At 39.0% G+C, this 23,359-nt stretch overlaps 1 protein-coding gene across 2 annotated transcripts; it reads right to left on the reverse strand.

Moving 5' to 3' along the window:
* Positions 1-168: 168 nt before the first annotated feature.
* Positions 169-6,321, reverse strand: LOC140551635 (uncharacterized). 2 transcript variants are annotated; one of them, XM_072675153.1, is made up of 7 exons: positions 5,393-6,321; positions 5,080-5,157; positions 4,884-4,937; positions 3,589-3,713; positions 2,034-2,126; positions 1,358-1,449; positions 169-1,132 (listed from the first exon to the last, which is right to left on the reverse strand). In XM_072675153.1, exons 1-7 carry the CDS (start codon positions 5,547-5,549, stop codon positions 1,123-1,125), a joined length of 609 nt encoding a protein of 202 aa, XP_072531254.1. In that variant the 5' UTR covers positions 5,550-6,321; the 3' UTR covers positions 169-1,122. The 2 variants fall into 2 exon arrangements, with proteins under 2 accessions (XP_072531254.1, XP_072531246.1); XM_072675145.1 differs by having other exon boundaries at positions 5,080-5,152; positions 5,393-5,440.
* Between the last annotated feature and the right edge of the window lie 17,038 nt (positions 6,322-23,359).

Consider the following 23,359-nt stretch of genomic DNA (forward strand, 5'->3'; position numbering starts at 1 on the left):
TTTTATCTTGCTGTTATTCGTTATAGCCAATGGCTATAGATTCTGCAGTACACATGCTGGCTGGACAGCAAAACTACAAAAACTGTGTCTTGATGAACTTATGCTCATCTTAAATCTATAAAACAAAATGTTCTACAGGGCAAGTTTAAAAACATGATTTATTCCAAGTAGTCATATTGTAAGGGAAGAACACTGATGGACCAAAAAGGGTGACACGGCTGAAGGATGAAATGCTGAGCTACAGAACATGACATGAATAACATGAATGTCTTTCTAATGTAAATACACAAATCACTATTGTCAGGCTATAACAAACTGATCCCCAAAGGGTTCCTGTGGAATAACCTGTGTTGTGGAGGCAGATATGCGGCTTCTGAGTCACTTCAGCCTTATAATGTGAACATTAGAACACTGCTTCCACCTTGTGGACTGAGGAAGCAAAAGACGCAATGTATGTTCAATGAAGAAAGAATGTTAAAGTAATGACACAAAGAAATGGTCTGCTAACATATTGGGCAGTGATGATGATGATGATGATGATTATTATTATTATTAATAATAATATATTATTATTATTATTACTACTACTATTATTATTAGTAGTAGTAGTAATAATAATAATAATATAGCTCTAATAATAGGGCTATATATGGCTATATAATAATAATATTTATACACAAACGGCAGCTCAGCTTCACAACATAGGGTAATACAAAACAATAATAATAAAACAGACAAACGGGCAAAGAGAACAGAACATAAATGAATGTAAGATTTAAAAAATCTGAATAATTAAATTAATAATAGTGGTAATAAAACAAAACAATATGAAATAGAAGAACAGATAAAATTAAACACAATAATAGATTTGATGACCTTAGAACACAATTTGGAACATATTCAGTCAGATGTTTGGAGAGGCATGAAAGTGCTATCCCATTACAAGCTTTAAAAACCAGTAAAAGAATCTTATAATTATTTCATTAAGAAACAGGCAGTGACGTGACGCGAGAACAGGTGTAACATGCTCTCTCTTTCATGTATGTTGGTACTCTTGCTGCACATTCTGAACATGTTGCATTTGGTCCACTATGTTTTTAGAGCAGTCCTATGAACAGTGCGTTATGGCAGTCTAGGTGCGAGAAAACAAGAGGCATGAGTCAGGATCATGTAGGTAGAGGAAACTGTTTTTTATAACATACAGTACATGTGATCTTTGCTGTTAGATTAAACCAAATGTCTCATTTTCTAAAAGAAAAGGGAACAACGATGTATCGGTTCAGTGTAAATCAGTAATCTATTCAGTGATTCAGTTTGGAAATTGTGGATTAAAAAAGAAAATATTAGTTGTGATTACTGAGCTGCTCGTCGACACACCCATCCCTCCGCCTGCTGTTTATGCAGCTCTGGGGTCACGCCAAGGAGGTCACATTCAGCATCATCTTCATCCTGAGGAAGAGTGCAGTCACAGTGAGACAGAGAAAGGTACGATTTGTGCTGGTTTGTCCTCAGACCTGTTTTGACTTTACACTGAGAGGAAATGCTTTAATAAGTCATTTAATAAACATTAGAACCTCTATGTTCTGTTGTAATGTAGTGTGTCCTAATGTAGTCTGGTTTAATGTGGTGTGTTCTAATGGAGTCTGGTTTAATGTAGTCTGGTTTAATGTGGTGTGTTCTAATGGAGTCTGGTTTAATGTAGTCTGGTTTAATGTGGTGTGTTCTAATGGAGTCTGGTTTAATGTGGTGTGTTCTAATGTAGTCTGGTTTAATGTGGTGTGTTCTAATGGAGTCTGGTTTAATGTAGTCTGGTTTAATGTGGTGTGTTCTAATGGAGTCTGGTTTAATGTAGTCTGGTTTAATGTGGTGTGTTCTAATGGAGTCTGGTTTAATGTGGTGTGTTCTAATGGAGTCTGGTTTAATGTAGTCTGGTTTAATGTGGTGTGTTCTAATGTAGTCTGGTTTAATGTAGTCTGGTTTAATGTAGTCTTACATTTGCTGGATTTACTGCAGTTAAAGACTGTGGTAAATACCATAGGTATAGAGGAGCCAGCATCTCCAGAGCCATCTGATTGGCCTCTCCCCACCATTATTTGCTTTCCATTGGTCTGTGACTGCAGCCAGGCCTGAATATGCACACATACCCACACACACACACACAAAACATAACATATTGACTACATTCAGGTTAGTACACACATCACCATTCCTCAGTTTGAAATCAGTGTACAGTATATCAAATTAAATCAGGTGAAGGGTTCTTTAGTAAGGACAAAGGATGTACACACTTAACAATGTTTTTAACAAGGGTTCTTTATTGAAAACTTATACAAATGCAAAGAACATTTAGGATAGAAATTCTTGTGTCTATGATTATTTAAAGAACCTTTATGGTCACATGGTTCAGCAATTATTATTATTATTATTATTATTAATAGTATTATTATACTATTATTAGTCAATGAACCCTTTTTCATGACTATATACAGTGGATTTATTGCTTAGGATATAAAACGGTTCAATAATGCACAGAAAAGAATTGCTGCAGTTCATAGAATCTGGCTACATTTGGAAATGATTAAAGTAATGTCAGATGTGTGTAGAAAGATGAACTGTAGATGAAACTGAGAGAGTTCTCATCAATTCAGTTATGTTAAATACAAATTCAGAATACTATATTACAGGATATAAAATAACACAGATTATTATAATAATATTACACGCGATTATAGTAGCATTTCTGTAAATCAGAAATTCACGTTATTTTTCATTTTGATACAGTTGCCCTGTAGATGAATATTATTTCCTCAACCCTGGATGAAATTTAACCGCTACATTTTACTTTTAATTTGTCATTTATTTAGTCTCAAATACTACAGCCATGCGGTGATGGAGACAATAGTGCATTAGTAATTAGTAGAGGTAATGCGCCTAATTCCCCTAATCTCACATTGAGTGATTTTTTTTAATGAATTACTTATCTCGGGATAATCATCTCGAGACGCTTACTATGAGATAATTTATTAATGAAAAAATATTTTCTATTATATAAAAACCTATGTCATTCTTTTTTTTTCTTTTCGTGTTCATTCGTGCTTTTATAGATATGGTAACCATGGTAATGACTTACTGAAGAAACTGGAGTGAAACTAAGACAAATCTTGTGAATTCATCCTGGGATGAAGGAAAACTTTGTGACATTTTGTAAGCTTGTTATATGATTATTTATGTGGTTTATTCAGATAATTATTATTTTTTTCATTCTCAATAAGTATAAAATAGAAAATGATAAAGACATTTTCTTAAAAGAAGGGTCCTGGTTACCATAAATACATGAAGACCACATTAAGGGAAGTAAAACTATGCTGTGCTAAGCTTTTGTGGTGACCAAATGTCTCCAGAGTGAGAGGAAGAAGCATTTTCCTCAGAGTGAGCAGAATCCCCATCACCAACTGCATATTGGTGTGTTCATCACTCTGGAGACATTTAGTCAGCACAAGAGCTGAGAGAGGCGTGAGGTAAGCATCCGGTTAGAGCAGCAGCTACGCGCGCGCGCGTGCGTGCGTGCGTGTGTGTGTGTGTGTTCACCGTGTTTTGCTCTGTAACAGTAGCGAGTCCGGCTCCTCTTCTGGCACAGAACCCCTCAGCAGTGCTGCAGTCACCCCGCTCGTTCCAGAACAAATAGAATGCGTTGCCATGGAGATGCCACACCTCTGGATCGTCCCAAAACACAGAGTTCACCCAGGTCTGTCAGGTAACTGACAAATACGCTCTCAAAACCGCAGATGCTCCGAAGGGTTTTGAGCGATGGAACCACTTTTGGTTCCTTAAAGAACCAGGTTTTTAAAGGAGAGTGTAAAGAACCTTTTAAAGGTTTAAGGAATCTTCGTTTGATGTAAAAGCTCTTTACTAGATTTTAGCTACATCTCTGCCAAAATGCCTCTTTTTGGAAGCGATCTATGCAGATACAGACACCCCCCCCCCCATTTCTGTATTTTAGGCTCGTGAGTGACAGACCAAGCGAGACAAAGAATGTTATTGTTATATTACTATTATATATTATTGTTATTTTTGTAATGCTTTGGCAATATTGTTGTCATTACAGTCATTGCCATTAAAGCTTTTTTGAATCTTGAATCTTATATCTTAAATGGCACAGAGAGCATCCTGATTGGTCTCTCTTTTTGCTCAGTAGACCTATCAGTGTTCTCTGTGGGCGGGATTTGAGCTCGACCACTCTCAATAACTCACTCAATAATAACTCAATAACAAACTAAACTGTGTGTGGTGAGGACTATATGAGAACTACTTGCTATACACAGTGAGGACTGGCATTACGTTTTCTGTTACTGTAGCTGAGTAATGCTATACCTACACCTAATCCTAAATGTAACCTCACATCCTTAACATTAATCCTAAGCTTATCCACATTAACCGTAATAATAACCATGACTCTAATCATACCCCACACACCCTAACCCTAACCTTAGTAACTCTAGACCTGTTTATTGGAAGCACATCTTAACTATCTAAACTGTGTGGCTGCATTATTTATACAAACACAAAGATCAGCTCGAAATTGGATGATGCTCAGCATAAAAGATCCTCAGATCAAATTCAGGGCAAAATAACTGGATTAGGAAATCTCTAGAAACAACACATTGTGTCCATACAATGCAGCACACACACACACACACACACACTGTCTCTTCTACCCTGAACAGTATATAGAAAGACCTCCCATATACAACAATGGTCACCCTGCTCCTGATGATGTACCTTCCTGAAGAGTTGATCCTGACTGAACAAGTGGATGATCACTGTCATACAAAACTGACTGCAGCTTGCACACTTCAGACAAATCAATGATTATGGTACCGCACCTTTGTTTGTGTTTGGTCTGCTCATCGCTCCCAGTGTCTGTCTAAAATGAGAGTCTGAAAAACGAGGCAGAAAACACATTCACCTTCTCCTGCACTTACATCTGAAGCCATTCAAAAAAAGAAAAGGGGCTACTTTCCTTAACAAGGTTTAAACACTGTGTTTGAAATGTACAGTTATGAAAGGCCTAACACTCACAGTGCACTACTGAGATGATGATGAGGATGGTCAGTAGGAGAGCGATGAGAGCTAGAAGCAGAAGCATCATCTTCTTTCCTTCACCCAAAAGAGAAAAGAGAGTGTTTATTGTGATGATTTCTTGACCGTTTAAGAATGATCTTTGTGCTAAGAAGCTGTCAGGAAACAGTCCTGTTAATCAGCCTTTTCATCTATAACAGAGGTCTTCAAATCTGGACCTTCAATCCAGCTTCCAGTCCAGGACTGGATAAATTATAGCCTAAGGCTCTATTTAATAATTTATCCATCCATCCACTCGTCCATTGATCCTTACCTAAAGCAGATTGCTGGGTGTTATCTGTTCTTTGGACTGCTCTTGGAGGGTACTGCAGACTCTGGTAGAGGTCTTCAGTTTTGGCTTCTGTTGTTTCCTCCTTGTTTTCATGATTGTAAACATTGGGCGACACTGAATGCCTCTGCTGTAGCTCCATCAGGCAGGTCCTCCCAACACACACACACAATCACAATACCAGCCAACACCACACGATAAATGCTTCAGGGTCTAACGCTCCAGTAATCATGAAACAGAAGATTTGTGGTGTGAATTTGACTGCTTTCGTACGCATTTTAAAAGGAGAGCTGTAACCACTTCTGTTTTTTTCCTTTTTGTCATTTCCTTTTTAGTTACTGCAAAAAGCATTTTAGTCACATCATTTCCTCACATAACAGCGAAACAGAAGACTTCGTCTCAGCCAGTTAGCTTCTAACGACACTACTAATAAACTGGCTAATGGTGCTTTGAACTCCTAAATGTTTGAAATTCCCCCCCAAAAAGGACATTCTAGTCTTTGAAATGTGCCCACTTGGTTAGCTTGTCCTTACTAGAAAAGCAGAAGCAGTAAAATTATTCTAACCACACTCTGTTGAAACTGAGCTTGTCTGTAAAGTATTCACCATGAGGAGCAAGAAAAAGCACAACTTTTTGTTTGCAACCATAGAAACTCTAGACCTTATCCTCTTGAGACCCTGCGTCCTCATATGGGGACATTACATTTCTGCTTCACTGCACCATGATACTTTTTTTTTTTCATATCAGGATGTTGCTTTTTGCAAAAATTACTTCCTGTACAAAGACTAACTTTGTTTTTACACTTGTTAGGTTCTACTAATCCCAAATCCCTAAAAATGCACACCAAACAAAAGTCTGGGTCTCAGGAGTTAAACATAACTCTACTAACTCAAAGCCCCAACCTTAATCCTATTATCTGAACCCTACCTTTAACCAGTGGCTCCCAAGTGCTGTAGCCATCTAAGCATTGGGCCTGTCGTTGGGAGGTCAGCAGGTCAGCCATCTGTCACTGGGAGTCCCTGAGAGCGTGATTGGTCACATTCTCTCTAGATGCATACGATAAGCCTCCCCCTCCCTCATCCATCATGATGCTAACAATTGCAGACATCTGTTAGCTGTCCAATGGTGTTGCATCAGTGGCATTGAGTAAGAGAGTGATGAAAGCTAGAAGAGAAACTTAATTTTCTTCATCCACCCAAAACAAAACATTTTACCCACAAGAACACTTTTAAAATACATCCATAATTATTCTCTCATCTGGGTATAGCTTCCCAAATGCTTTCTAGAGTTAAGTCATTGTAACTGTCAGAATGCTGATTCTGATGCTTGTTTAACAATATGAGAATCATTTCTGTGCTAAAATGCTTTCACAGAATTTGCTCCAACTGTCCAATGACAGTTATAAAAGATGCCGGGTTCATGTGATTTAAAGGAACACTTTAAAAAAAATGACCCAAATAATATGAACTTATACACTCTTGAATAGTTAAATAATTAATTAATGAATAATGAATTAATTCATAATTATATTGTTGCTCTGCAAAATAAAAGATGTATCTCCAAAATCATAACATTCTTAACTTCAAATCTAAGTTAATAAAAAGTTATTTTGGAGCTTTTCTTTTGGTCCATAAAATCTGGTCCACAATGTAAAGAGCAGCTAGTGTTCAAATGATGTAGAAAAGTAAAAATCAAATGAAAAATCTGACGCTGTTTATTTTCTAATACTCTCAGGTGATTTTAATATACACTGATCATCCATAGCTTTAGCACCACTGATGGGTGAAGTCAGAAACATTGTCTTCATCCACAGTGGCATCTGTCAAGCGGTGGATACAATGGGCAGCAAGTGAACAGTCAGTTCTTTAAAGCGATGTGTAAAAAACATGGGAAATGGACAAGCTGGAGTATCTGAGCTACTTTGACAAAGGCCAAACTCAGGGCAGGACTTGGGAACTAAATTCAGCCCTAGACTTTTGTTTAGACCAGCCCACCACAATTATAAGCTGCTCAAGACACTTTGACTACTGCTCCTTTCCTCCTTTCACAAAGGAAGTGAAGGAGATGATGGGAGGTTCTAGAGACCTTCAGTATTTATGTGTATTTTGGCTGTTACGCTGCTTCATGAGGAATCAACCATCAACCTTGTGGGGTTTAAGCGTCTCCCTGTTGAGCTGGGATGCTCATGTTAGGGCAGTTTTCTAATAGTGTGAATGTAAAGAGACTTTTATTAACGTTGCTAGAGATGGAGATAACTTATTTTTCATACATGTGGACGGGCCCTACAAATTTAAAAAAAGACTTCCTGGGTGGAGTATCACTGTATCCTCTGCTGGAGGTTGCGTCAGCTGCTGTTAGAAGATGCCTAATACCTTTTCAAAGTTTGTAAACAAAGATATCTCAAAGATTCACGCAGATTTTGCAACATTTTGTATGATGACTCAGTAGAAATTTTGAAAAGGCAAAAAGAGCACACTTTGTGACTCATGTTGCTCTGTGAATGAATGCCACGCAGCAAATTTGCCAGTGTTAAATCAACACTGTTAGTGTTACATTCACACTATGACTGTTACATTTTAACAGTGCTGCTTTAAGCAAATTTGCTGTTTAAGTATCATGAAATGGAAAAATGCTCACTTAAACTGTCTGCCTTAAACTGCCTAATGTGAACCTATAGTCCAGCTCTCACTACACTAGTCATTGTTGGGGTGATTGGCTCGTGCATTTAGTAAATTTAGTGTGTATATAGCTATTTTAGTTTCATATATTTGTTATTATATCTGCATATCCTATATAATATGTGTATATATTTATATACGCCTTATGTTCCAACCTGTTGCTTTATGTGAACGGACAGTTATCAAAGCAGTCCACTTCTAGTTTGTACTGTGCATAACTACGCATGTGACAAATAAAACGTATGGACTTATATTGGCACAATATAATATAGAAGCCCTACTTATTAACAGTAAAACCAAAATGTTTGTCACGGTTACATGTAATGAATGAAAAATACATGACAGTTTACTTCTATGAATGTAATTATGATAATCAATTATTTTTTGCAGTGTTTTAATCCCTGAAATACTCTAGTAGATTCATATTATTACAGTATTTTATTACAGTATCTACTTGCAGTTACACCACACCCAACTCTAGTTTAAATATACACAGTCTAGACGTTTAGAGAACCAAAACTCATAGAAAGACTAACAGCTCATGTTCACTTCTTGTTTATCTTTGTTTCTGTTTCAGAGAACGTTTTAGCCTGGACAGTAGAGACAGTTACTCCAAAAAATAGAATAAGCTCCTTTTAATACTCTTGTTTTCAGGAAAAACAATGAATGAGCAGGTGTTCCAATGATTTTGTCCATATAGTGTATTAAAGAGGGTCCTAGAATTGAAAACTACATGAGCAAAAAGATTTTGGAAGAGACATATCATGAACCTCAAATACTGTTGTCACATCCCTCAAAAGAAAAAACAAAACAGCTGGAAATTCTATAATCCCAAAACCTCAGGACTGTTACATAACAGCCATGCCTATATTTCATCATTGTCCAGTGAAAAACATGTATCTCCCAAATTGTGATCTTACAGGAGAAGGTATAAATGTTTAAATGTTTGAATGGAAGTCAATGTAAAATTTTGAGCATTTTTATTGGTCCATTTATCTAGCAGCTGCAGAGTTCAAACCATGATGAAAACTAAAAATGGGAAAAAATGGAGAAACATAGTTTTCATTGGACAGCAGCAATTGACTCTCCTACATTTGCCTACACCCAGCCTGTAGTGAAAGCCACATTAAAGGTGGGGCGAAACAGTAAAACAACAGTGACTCTGTGGTGTTTGGTGTTTTAGCATTAGTCTTCAAAAGCTAGCCTCCTGAAACCGGACAAGGCAAAGCAGACCTTTGATGAGGCTCTTTTCACACAGTAACCCCCCCCTCCATATTCATCTGTACTGAGGTTATCGCAGTACTGCAGGGAAGACATCACTGCACTGCAAACTACAGCAGCAAAAGCAAAAACATGATTGCTCCTTAAATAAGTAAAACAAAAAAAAACATGGTTAATGAGGACAGCACTGCTGGTCCAGTATTTCAGTGTTTTCCTTCCCAAACCACTCTCATGCCTGTGTTCCTGTCATTTCTCGCTCAAGGCCTGTTTTCCACATTTCTCAGTCCAGGTCAGTTCTTCCTTGCTGTTACACACACGTCCCTTCTGTCCACCTCCACGGCCCGAGCTATAGAGTGCTCCTCCAGTGCAACTGAAGTGATTATAGCCACCAACTGAAAAACAAAAGAACAGGGAGGGCTGCTTTCTCCGCAGTAGTAAACAAAATCCTTCAGAGTAGTTTAATGTGAAACTTAACATGAAATGCTCCATTTAAGAGAAACCCACACTGATCAGAGTGGGGGTGGTGAATGGATGCTAAAGCTAATGCTAAAAGCTCCATTACATGTGAGCGGTCACAATAAGTGAAGAATAAATAGATGGTTTGAGGCCTGAGGCATTGTATTATGACTGTTTTGAAAAACAAATTTAGCTTAAAACTTATTTATTCAGATACATATTGCAAAATGTAAGGAAAAATAGTCCCTCAGGGGTTTGTTGTTTAGGCATCATGATCCCTGGTTCCTATCACCACTATTGTAAAGACATTGGAGTTCTACAATGGTAGGTTTCTCTACAATTTTACACCAAACCAGCTCTGACATTATTTACTCATTTTAATAAATAGTAAATTATGCAGGAATAAATAATAAGCTGAATCCCCCTTTAACCCCAACCCCCTAAAAGTTGCAGCTCTGTGAGCAAAGTCCCAGACTACAGTGAAACACCTGTAAGCACCCACTTCTCCAGACTGTTCACCAGTACAATACAGTGTGTCTGCGCTCTGCAGTCCAGAAGACTGGACCAGGCAGATCAACGTACCGTCCACATCTGACCGCTCTCCTGCCCTCCTGGTTAACGTGCCTCTGCGTCAGAGCGCGCTGCAGCAGAAGTGGGTAAAGTCTTCTCGCTGTATTTTCAGTCGCTGTCCGGAGCAGCCTCCTTATTGAAATGCGGTCAGTCAGTGCTGCGCCAGCCAGCCAGCCAGCCTGTCTTACCGTAGTCGCCCCCCCTCTGTTCAAACGCCTGACCTTCGCGCTCGCGCTCAGATATAATCGTTATCGGCGTCTCGGCAGATGTACCACAGAATAACGTAGAGGATGAGCAGGATGGCGAAGAGGAAGAGGGCGATGAAGACGGCTTTGGTCACCGGAGACACCATGGCTGCGCAGACGTGGACATCACCTCGTTTGGATGCGCACGGCGTCTCACGGCCAGCGGTCATGTCCTCCAGATATCTCTGGGCCAATCACGAGCTCCTGGTACCGAGAGAACGGTCCTTCTTAATCAGGGGTGAAGCCATGCTGGATTAGATGAGCCTTCTTTTAGGTGTCTGATCTTTCTTACAGTTCAGTAGAGTGACTTTTTTCACTGTACATTAAAAATCTGAATATTCCATTTAAACAAACTCTCTACATCTAATTAATGCATGCAGCGACTAGTTGCACCCATTCCCTGGAGAGAAGCTGCCAATTCAGACCATGCCTAATGTCAGGTGTGGGTTAGAGGGGGTATAAATGACCCTCTACCCCCATACATGAGTTGGGAAGTTGGCAATGAAGTGGGGTGGTGGTCATCTGACATCCTGACTTAAAGCCCTGTTTAAAGCCCTTGATATTGGAAGAAACAATGAACGACTTACTGTCTTAATATTTTTGTCCATATTGTGTATCTCATATCAATGTAACAATCCTGTTTTTTAACTCTTGCAAAGCACAGTTTGCTTATAAGTGGTTTATTGGAAGATCAATTGCCTTAATATGCCTTGTTTATTTTTATTTCAAACAAAAATTGAGCACAAGTTAGAGCACAATGTTATTCTTATATTTGTGTGATTAGTCATTTAAATCAGAGCCTTTATATTTATGCCACTTTGTCTTACACCAGCAATGCTAAGATGGAATTTGTTGGATCTCATCCCATAGCTTGAGATCTGGGTAACAGGAAAACCAGGGCAACACCTTTGACTTGGACTGAAAGAGGACAGTGCCATTGGCACTGGGGAATACCATCGCCAAAAAGATTTCCCCACACCATGCCAAAAGTAGGCATGGAGCACCATCATTTCACAGAACACACTTCCACTGCTCCACAGCTCAGTGCTGGGGTCCTATTCTATTGGCAGTACATATCTACAGGGACTAGACAAGCTGTGTGCAACTTGAAGTAGCTGAAAGGCATTCATTAGAAGGGATGTCCACAAACATTTGGACATACGGTGTACATCCAAGGCTTTGTCATATGCTGCTGTTACAAGATAATCAATCATTTTTCTAGGATTTGTGAATGCTCTTTTTTGCAGCCTGTGCTAACCTTCACCCTCCCGGTGTGATGGCATGGTGTGTGATGGGGAAACCTAGTTAATAGACAGAATTGAAGAATGTAGAAAATGTCCAAACTACCACAAAGCGAAGATAAAAGATTTTAATAGATATGGTATCACCATCATGAGTCACCTTCATCATGTAAGTGTTACATGATGTAGCAATTGGAGTAATGAGATGGCTTATTATCTCTGTGATCGTCATTAGCCACATTACTCACTCCTTCTTCTTCACCAGTGACCACAGACACAGGGCGCAGTGTTTCAGTTGTAGCTGTCACACAGGCTTTGATGTGATCTGTAGTTGCGCAGTCATCCGGTGAGGTGACTGCCTGACCAGCCTGGTGTGTTTTTTCTATGCTTGGGTAAGTGGTAGAGAGAGAGAGTGACTGTGGTTGATCTCTAGAGGTAGAGGCAATCTCAGGGGTCAGTTGGTCAGTTGAGCATGCAGCATCCTCAGTTACACATCTGTGGATGGTTAACATCTGGACAAGCTCAGAGGCATGTTTCTCCTCCGTCACGATCTTCAGGATGAATCTGGGTGGAGTGCTTCTGTCTGAACCATCAGCTGGAATGATTTCTATCTCTGCCATTCTCCTGAGAGGGGGGAGAGAGAGAACATTGCCCCTTGCAGTGAATAAGGAATTATTTAAAATAGCATATAAATACTTTAATGATATACTTTCAGCATTTTTGTTAAGTTTTGCTGCCTTGACATTCAGAGGTCATTCTTGAAATTCTGGGCATTTTCTAGATATCACTTTTACTAGAACTTCATTCTGCATATTAAGTTTTTAGAATCTGATTCTGGACATTTGTTTTTTTTTAGTACTTTATTCTGGATGCCAATTTTGTTATAAGTTTATTAAGTTCATTTGTCATGTATTTCTTAGCCCTTCATAACTGTTTTTGCAGCATTCTGAATGCTTGTGTTTTTATACGGCCATGCTGTTGTGGTGAAAATTTTCTAAATAAGCAGAAATCTGTACAATCACAGAGTCACAATTAATGCTCCAAAGCAATATATTTGTTGAAAAGTTTTCGGCCGGGGAGAAGCTCCTGGCAAATACCCAGAGATCTCCGAAGGTTGACCAAGTTACAAAAGGTTATATATCTCCCCATTGGGGTGCTGTTACCTTCCATTGGTTCACAGAAGACAAAGAAGTTGCAACGCATTGGTTACACATAATTGTGATATGAATAAACAAAAGGGCGTTAACATACGTGCATAATTAATGAAGAGGAAGGAAGCTCAAATATGTTTTTTAGAAGCCCCTCACACTTTGGAGATACCAAAACGAGTTGGTATGCAACTTCGAGGTCACTTGGACAATAACTCACTGTGGCCAACACAGGGAAAACAGATAAGGCCTACACTTAGGACCAGAGGAGTAGCTAGTTCGTTCCACTTCGTGTGGAGGGGAGTAACTGATTTGTGGTCCCTTTCACATGGAGCAGTAAAAAAAAGTCCACCCAAAAGTTATGATTAAGTGCCTAAGTCTATTAGTATGTTAGTCTGGATATAATATACCAAGAGAATGAAGCTAATGGAATACATATAGTATATGTGCGAGATAATAATCATCTGACTATGTACTACTATGATCTCGAAACCACACTGTACACTATTTTTTAGAGCTTCACTGGATATTAGCATGTATTCTCCAACATAAATGGTTTTATATTACTAAAAACATTTATTTATACGATTTAGAAGAGTGTATGTGTGTGTGTGTGTGTGTATGTGTGTGTGTGTGTGTCTGTGTGCAGGTTTGAGAGTGTGTGTAGCAGTACTCAGTTGTGTGTGTTCGACGACATCTCATGACCCAGCAGACAGCACATATGGCCACGACGAGGAGGAGCAGCACTACCACTAACACGATGAAGACATCTGAGCTCAGCCACTGGGACACAGAGCTCACCCTATTACCATCCATGCCTGTACATTCACATATTCATTCACACACACACACACACACACACACATAGAGAAATACACACTCTTAACCACTGACACAATAATATAAAAAGGTCAAAACCAATGAAAGGGCCGTTTTTATGGAACCCCTAAAGTATCACAGTATCAGGGTGTGTTTCTAGCTTCAGAGCTAAAAGCAGACTGGATACACACAAAACACAGTACAGAAAAAATGGTCCCACATACTCACTGCGCTCTCCTCATCTTTTGGATTGTTATTCACATAGTGTTATTGTTTTTGATATTGAGATTGTAATTTATATCCATTTGATGAAAAAAGTGTTTGCCCTGATTTGTAAATGTGAAGATGGGAATATTTCAAATGATCTATTATCTCAGGAAAATCAGCGATTGCTATGCTGTGATAATGACTTAAATAACACAAGCTCTTAATGAAACAACATCAATAAGTCATGGGGCTTCATTTAGGGCTTCCATACAATGTGGCATCAGAAAACCAGAAAAGTGTTCAGCCTCTCTTACAACTCTACTGCTATAGACTTCAATCTCATTCTTCATAGTCTATAACAACTTACCATTAGCTGTGTCTAGAACAAAGCTGAGGCATTTCTGAGCAAGCGGACCTTCAAACCGTGAACATCACAGCAGGAGAACAGCGTAGAATGCCCAGAGTTCCACACTCTGGCCTTTGTGACAATTTCACATGTGTCTCTGTTCTGAAGCCCCGTCGATGATGTAAGACCTGTGTGATAGTTCTGATCTAAGCTGAGGCTCAGGGCTCAGTTTTATCCTTCATGTTAACACAGTCACTAATATAGCTTTTTATCATTGAAGTAATATTGCAGAATAGACCTTTCCTTTCCCAGAGGGATGCAGAGAAACGTGCCTGTGCATTTGTTACAGTAGAAGTAAAACCATACATCCTCTAACACAGCATCATGACCATTTCTTTTATAACAGCAATAAGAGCATATATATATATGTATATATATATATATATATATAAATATCGCATCATTCACCAGCAGGTGGTGCCCCACACCAAGCCACAGTCTCCGGAATGTCCCACGCAGGACTCAGAATATCATCATGGTCCATTTTGTGAGAGATACTGGCCACTGCACAGCTCTGTTCCTGAGTGCAATGATTTGTGTTTTTTTGCTTGTGTGTGTACCAGAGGAGAGAATACCAGAGTAGGTGATAAACACACCTGAACGTTCTCTCGATCCTGGTACAAGATGTATTTGCTGTCTGTACAACATGGATAGTGATGTTAAGTGTACCGGACTGGTGCTTCTAGATAACCGATGCCAATGGAGACAAGCCAAAGAAAATTCTTAGTAGGAGGAATCTCATGACGGTTAGAAAAAGAGAGAGGGGGGTGTGTTACCAGACAAAGAAAGTGTATTCTTGAGCGGAACACAGCCTGTGATAAATGTGATCATCTGTCAGATTCCCTCATGTTTAATCGTGTTAAAGATGATTGAGCAGCTGCAGGTGGTTGTTCCTCATTAGACCGTGAGCTCTGATAATGGCAGGCCTGAGAATAACTGAAATAACCTCTAGAAATATACAGATGCTGCTTTGTGTATAACCGCTTTAGACTAAGCACGAATATTCAAAGCTTGTGAAAGACAGTAAATGTTCAATTTGAAGTATTAACATATATTAATATTAATGGAGCTGTTTAACAGAGACTCGGTAAAGAACCCTGGCTAAGAGCTGCTGCCGCTGTTTTCCAAGACAGCAATCAGCTCAAGCTCAGTTTAAGGCATGTTGCCAACTTGCTGATGGCCTACAGCTTATGACAGGGGTTCTCAAACAAAGGAATTAAAGTAAAGTAAAGTAAAGGAAGTAAAGGAATAAAATAATGACCCTTATTTGTTCTGTATTTAGATCCATCCAGCTCTACTCTTCAGTATGAACACATACTAATATATTTAAATAATATTAATAAACCTGTTTAGTTTAAACTGATCAGTGTTGTTCAGCTACAGGCCTGAATTTTCCTTATGCACAAATTAAAGACCCCTGTTAAATGGTAGAGTGAGCATCACATGACACACTCTCTCTACCATTTAAGATGATCATATTACTAGCTATGAAGCTGTAAAGAAATTTAGCTGGGGCCAGTTTGCTGTTCTGTATCTGGTCTCCAGTATTATCTGCATTAGTTTCACTGGTGTGTTACTGGGAAATAACCAGTCACTGCAGAAACAGAGGCGTATTTCAGGCATGATAGTAGTGGCAGGGAGCTCTTGGCACACAGCAGGTGCAAGATCACTTTTATGAAGTAATTATGCATCCCATCGTTGCACGTGTGACAGTCGATGCACTTTTTGTGCTTGTGACCGTGATTGCCATGTGCGCTAACAAACTGCTAATGCATATCTGGTATTTTCCGTATGACTACATATACTGTACTGTGATGTCTGTGCCATTTATACACGTTACACCACTAGTGGCTAAATTGATGCATTAGGCCTTCGGTTTTGCTTGTAAAGTCCGAACCAGTGGGAGAGCATGCTTTGCTTAGACTCTTCTGAAAAAAAAATCCTGATTGGACATCTTTCTGTTTAGCATTTAAAAAATGTAACCCTTTAGTTACCAAGCAAGACTTAATGGAAAAAGACTGGCACAGGATTACTTGCATAGAGTCAGTAGAAATGTAGCCTTCTGTGGGCAGGAGTCTCGATTTGTCTGAGTGGATAGGATGGCCCCTTATCACTCAGTGTGATGCTTGCCAACACAAGCATTTGGCAGCTCGGAATTGGCAGCTCATGTAACAGAACATAGTGCATTTAAAAACATGCATTTGCACTTTCCATGACTCCATCAGCTTTTATCAGCTGGAACTGTAATCACTGGAATCAGTTTCTTCAATGCCCTACAATGTATATTAGACTTTTATAAGCTAGCCAAGAAAACATACCCTATGCACCCATGCCCCCATACTGCTGTGAGGATTGTAATGCATTCAGCCACACGAACATAAGTAAGGGTCAAGTTTTGAGGTTTAGTTCTGCCACTCTCACTCATCCCAACTGTGTTCTATCACTGCAGAGAACACATTTCCTGGGGGGCATTATACCTAACTGAAGCTTGGCGTTGAGCATGGCGAATGTATGTTCTTAATTTCAGCCTTTGTCTGCACTTTAAAATGGTGGAGTTCACTGATTAACAGTGAGTGCAAACATACCTTTGGGCATATGTTGTATTTTTACGCTTGCTCTACAACATCCCCATGGTGTTCTATTGGATTCAGATCCAGTGACTGGGAAGTCCACTGAAAACCACTGAATTCATGGTCATAAAACCAGTGCGAGGCGTGGTGCCTTATCATGCTAGAATTAGCCACTAGAAGTAAGTTGTGGCCATAAAGGGATGCACATGGTCAGCAACACCACCTAAACAGGCATTCAAGCGAGAGCTGTTGACACAAGTCAGATTGGGCCCATGGATTTATGATGTTCATGTCAAATTCTGCCTACTGCAGCCTCAGCTTTCTGTACTTGGCTGACAGAAGTAGAACTTAACATGGTCTTCTGCTGTTGTAGCCCATCCATCTAAAGGCTGGAAATGTTGTTAATTTTGAGATGCTGCTCTGCTTACCATAATTGTACAGATTGATTATCCGAGTAGCCTTTCTGTCTGCTTAAACTTGTCTGGCCTTTCTACGTTGACCTCTTTCTTTAACAAGGTTTTTTCTGTCCGCAGAACTGACACTCTGCTGACAGTAACAGTTTTATCTTCATTACACCATTCAGAGTAAGCTCTACAGACTCCGAGGTCAGCAGGTTTAGAAATACTCAGACCAGCCTGCCAGGCACCAACAGTCATAATATGCTCAAAATCACTAAAATCACATTAATCTCCCATTCTGTTGGTTGATGTAAAGCTGCTGGGCCATGACTGCAAGATTTTCCTCGGTGCACTGCTGCCACGAGATTGACTGATTAGATGATTGCATGAATGAGCTGTTTCTCATAAAGTGCTGAGTAAGTGTAGAAACATCTACAGCTTTTGTTCATTATCTGGGACACATTTACATTTTTTTGCATTCAAATTGATTTAACGCTGTTGACAACACTGATTTCTCATTTTTGAAGAGTGATGTACCTTGAGTGTATTACATTCATGGCAGACTAAAATACCGCCTCCAAATGTGGTTTGGATTGAACGTTTGCAATCTGCACTTTCAGCAGAAGTGCTCAGCTTGTTCCAATGAGCCACGAAACAGAACTAGCTCAAAGCATAAAGCATAAAAACATGCTTATGTTATCACCAGCGATTGCTTTGATCCTAAGGGTTAAAATCCTGAGGAATTTTAAAGCCTGTGCACTGGAACATGCTCCAACACACCAGTTTATTCTGAAAAGCATTGCATTGAAATGAAACAAGAGTGCTGGAGCATATTTCAGGATTTGCTTATCCTTATTCTCAAGGTTGTCCTGTCAGGCCAGCACCTGCCTAGTGGGATATATCCACAATAACTCAGTTCAGTTCAACAGATGATGACAAAAAAGGCCCCACAGTGTTTGCCAAAGGTTGTTGGTTGAATATGAAGACTGTCAGAGTGAGATATCTTATCTGACCCCCTCTGTAATACGACATCCACTACACAAAGTGTGTTTATACAGTTTCAGTACTGAAAATGGAAACTACACAAGAGTAGGACACTGTGGTTGCCTTGCCTGTGTCTGTGCTAGAGATTTGTATCGGGATAAAACTGTCAGCACCCCAACTGTCCACTGTTTCACCTGGTCACTTCACGATTCATCTGAGTGGTTAATTATGTCAGTTTACCAGCTAAACAGTAAATGAAGTGAGCAGAAATAGGATTTGCTCATTTTGGTGTGTGTTCAGCTGATGGCAAGATTTCACAACACGTTAGAATCCAAACCTGACGTTTTATTGTTGATCTTGGCCTGTGTAGATGTCCCTTGAGGAAATCTGATTTTCAAGCTGTGATGGGAGGACTATATTAATATGGTATACATGAATAGGAATATGATCAGTCTGTCAGCTATTGATCTGTTAAGCATTAAAATATCTGCTATAAATGAAGTGACCCTTTTATTACCATTCATTTCTGTTTCCACAGCAATATCTTTCCCACTCTTTATCCTCACGCCATTCCATCCCACTCATTCCATTTCCCATAATAAAATCCATCCCATAACTTTTATCTACACACATTTCATTTCCATGGAAATGCAATGTTTCCGTTCCCATGCTGTTGCAACTCTCTAGTCTGGAATTCATCCTGTCATCAGAGCGTTTAATGTGTTTTTTTAGTTTTATTTTGTTTTGTTTTGTTTTTAACAAATCATATAAATCATACTCTTGAATAAACATGTGTTTCAGCCCAGAGGTGACTAACTGGCTTTTTTTTTCAAATCTTTAAAGAGATAACCAACACCCCTTCTAATGAATGCATTGGATGCATTCAAGTTGCACCATTGCTGACACATCTGCGCAAACTCACATGCACAACCTGGTTAGTTTCTGTAGAGGAGTATTGCCAATCGGATAGAATTCTTTGCAGCATGTAAAAATGAACTCAATGCCAGGCTTGAGGGATATAAAGCCCCCATTGAGCTGTGGAGCTGTTTGGGAGACCATTCTCTACAGCAATGGTCCAACTTTTGTTTATCAAGTCAGTTAGTTCCCACTGGACTGAAACATGTTTATTCAAGAGCATGATTTTAACATGTTTTTGAGGTTGTTAATCCCTCTGACAATAGTAGAAAGCCTACCCTGGACAGTAGAGAGAGTTACACCAACAAAAGCAGGATGAACTCTTTTTAATATTTCTAATTTTAGAAAAATCAATGAATTAGCAGATGTCCCAATACTTTTGTCCATACTGTGCATTTATTACGGGATGTAACGGTATGTGTATTTGTCTCGAACCACAAGAATACGTGGTACACACTATACAACTATACTTGCATATATATATATATATGACTCTTCATTAGACTACCACTCACATTCACACTCAATGAAGTGTTACATGCAGGACTTCCAGAGAAGTGATGTTTTTCAGACCAAACTTGTCCCACCGCCTGTAAACTGGAATGTAAATAGTTGATTTCCTTTGTCACTTTCTAATTATGCTAGTGGTTAATCTGACAGGCTTTCATCTCAGCTGGTGCCAATCCCAACCAATGGGAGAGCTCTAGAAGTCCGTAGGCATCCCCCACCTGGTTTCACTTATAAACCACTACATTCATGGCACAGACCATAATATGCAAATCCAGCACTGACTGACTGATGTCTGACCTTTTGGGCAGTGCATCCAAGGCTGAAACTCATTTGAGAACCAATGATACCCTCCTTGTTGTCGATCTTGCTAAACATGGTGAGCGAGAAGGTAAGCAAATGAATGAGTTCTAAGCCAGGTCCATGAGGTGCTTCATATCTAGTGAAAGAGAGAGAGAGAGATTTTGGTGGTGCAAAGAAGTTGATGGTGTGTACTGGTGTTCATAAACACTGTGCAAGCGAAGAAAACACACAAGCACAAGGGTAACCACAAATAAGCTGGCTTTGGGCCCATGTCTTCTTTATCTGTCAAGCCGTAAGTGTAAATACTCCTCTCAAGCACTTGACAGATCACAGATCAGTGCCAACAACTACAGCAATTTGTTTTGCAATGTTTACTTCTGATGTCATCAGTGAAAAGTGGTGGATTCAAATCACTGTTCACCTGAAGAGTGCCTTTCTCTGTCTGAAGAAGGATATTCTCTGTGGCATTTTGTGGCAGGTCTGTTTTTGGCTGTGATCTAGAGACTGGTGTTTCCATCTTCAATAACGCCAAAGCCCTCCATGATTGCGAGTCCAAGAGAGCTTGATTGTTTGACCCATCCCTTTCCCCACATCCCTCAGCAAAATGCTGGAAAACAGAGGCATCTGCTTGTGTTATCTAACGTCTTGTTAATGTTCTCCAAATACACATGTGGACAAAATTGTTGGTACCCTTCGGTTAATGAAAGAAAAACCCACAATGGTCACAGAAATAATTTGAATCTGACAAAAGTAATAATAAAGAAATATTACTGCATGTTGACAAACTTCTGGAAAATTGTCCTATGGACAGATGAGACAAAAATGGAATTTGTTGCCAAGGCACATCAGCTCTATGTTCACAGATGGGAAAATTAAGCATATCAAGAAAAGAACACTGTCCCTATTGTGAAACATGGAGAAGGCTCGGTTATGTTCTGGGGCTGCTTTGCTGCATCTGGCACAGAGTGAATCTGTGCAGGGTACAATGAAATCTCAAGACTATCAAGGGATTCTAGAGAAAAATGTGCTGCAACAGGATAATGACCCAAAACACAGCTAAAAACACCCAAGAATGGCTAAGAGGAAAACAGTGGACTATTCTGAAGTGGCCTTCAATGAGCCCTGACCTAAATCCTATTGAGCATCTTTGGAAGGAGCTGAAACATGCCGTCTGGTTAGTTATGGGTCCCATAATTTTTGCCCAGGTCTGTTTCATGAGTTTTTTTTAAATAATTCGGTTGAGGCATGGTTGAAAAGCAATGTCACACTTTCATTGGTTAATTTCAATAGCATTTTTATTTATTATTACTTTTGTCAGATTCAAGTTAATTCTGTGTTAATTGTTGATTTATCGAGGGGTACCAACAATTTTGCCCATGTGTGCATATGGAGTGCGTCAATGATGTTTGTGTTAGCAGTGGTTTAAAGGGAATTTATACATACAGAGTCTTTTCGCACTGGTCATTTATGCATGCAGTGTATAATAAGCTTCTATTGCTTATTATCTACCTTATCTAGTCAACATTTTTTTTAGCAATTCCTTTATATTAGAGGTGTCCAGTCACCTAAAGATCTTCCACTCCTCAGTAATTTCTTCTGTCTCTGCTGCTTAAGGCATATTCTTCTAAGTAGGTCAGTTTCAACCATGTGTTTAGTGATTAGTTCCAAACACAGTTTATGACACTTGGCTTGGACACTTGGAAGATTCTACACCCTGATTTGCTTGACAAGTAGTATTCCTTAGACTAGCAGAGTGTGTCTAAAAACAGTCTAAAAGTCTTTGCCAGCTATGAATTCATTGTTATAAATTGCTTAAAACTATAGATCTTTTTTTTTATTTGGTATTAAAACAATATCATGCATACTTTATGAAATAAACAGAAAGATCGTAGTTAGCATATGCTGTTGTTCAGAAAAGTTATGTATATGTTGGTTAGAAGAACACATGTTTATTACTATTAATATTTGACACTATATAAATTTGCTTAACGGTTTTCTTTTAATGAAGGTCAGCTCAAGGGTTTTCAAATCAGTCCTTGGGTTCCCATAGATTGTCCATATTTTGCTCTACCTTAGCTCTCAATACACTTGGACCAAGTCAGTGTTTTTAAAAGTTTGGATGGATCAAAAACTGTGGACTGTCTGAAAGATCAGTGGATTAGCGGATGGATCAGTGGAAAAAATGGATTAGCCAAACTAGTCATTGGATGGGAACTATAAATACTGGACTTCCTCTGGGAGAACTTTGGAAATGGTTAAGCTAACACACAACAGTCAACACATATTCTTACTTGTTTAATTGTTATTGTAATGTTTGTCTTTTTACAGAGAATGTTTTTTTTGACAAATAACTTTACTCATCATCTACATATCAGATATCAGTAATGCTTTGGCACCACACTTTGTCTTATTAAGTGTTATTAATCTTGAGAGCTAGACCATTCATGCTTGGTCTCTGATGTGACTAAATACATGCATGATACTTTTAAGGAGGCCACAATGCACCATCACAACACTCTCTAAAACATACAGCCCAAAGACTAGCCATGTCTGTGCAAAAGCACATGCTTTTCTTTCCAATGTATTGTGTTCAAAGAGGATTCAAATGTACTTTTGTTTTTGTCAGTTTCTGATGCACTTACCTAATAAATATGTTGTTACTACTTTTAGAAGTTTTCCTGATTCCAGGGGTTGAAAAAAGTAAATGATTGTCATTGAAATATATATACGAAACTAGAGAAGTGTGGCAACAATTAATCAGATCAAACACTTCATAGTAAATTTAATCGTTTGCAGTAGAGCAGTCCAAAACACATAAAAGGGAGTCTGAGAAGACTGTTGACACAAGACCCAATTCAAACAGAATGAAAATCTTTGCAAACCATAAACGTTTGCCAAGTCTCGGTTTTTAGGACATGCCATGACAAGCGTTCAGAGGCAAAGTAAAAGTTTGCACTTACGGACAGGAAAATACCCATGACAAGCCAGGTGTGTCCAGGTAATTTCACTATCAACATGTGAGCTATTATGAGATCTGATTTCTAGTGAAAGACACTACAAAGGTCTATGTACTCATAGCCTTAGTGCAAAATTTGTACGTTTGCATGAATGTGGTTGGACTGTATATGTCACAGAAAACAAATAATACTCTGGCTTGTATGAAATGAAAAGTACAAGGTCCTGGGGTCGTTTCCTCTGTTACAGGTTCTATTCTGATTGTTTTCATCAAACTGGTATTCACTGAACTCAGCAGTTGTCATTTTAATCCGTACACAAGAACTCTG

Source organism: Salminus brasiliensis, chromosome 1 (genome assembly GCF_030463535.1).
Source record: "Salminus brasiliensis chromosome 1, fSalBra1.hap2, whole genome shotgun sequence".
NCBI classification, from domain to species: Eukaryota; Metazoa; Chordata; class Actinopteri; order Characiformes; family Bryconidae; genus Salminus; species Salminus brasiliensis.

What these genes read in the sequence shown, in the direction of transcription:
- LOC140551635 (XM_072675153.1), bottom strand. Translation starts at nt 5,549, where the DNA reads ATGGAGCTACAGCAGAGGCATTCAGTGTCGCCCAATGTTTACAATCAT. An exon ending in CACCCAGCAATCTGCTTTAG is followed by an intron (nt 5,158 to 5,392) that starts GTAAGGATCAAT and finishes TTTTGGGTGAAG; the next exon opens with GAAAGAAGATGATGCTTCTG. An exon ending in CATCATCTCAGTAGTGCACT is followed by an intron (nt 4,938 to 5,079) that starts GTGAGTGTTAGG and finishes CTCGTTTTTCAG; the next exon opens with ACTCTCATTTTAGACAGACA.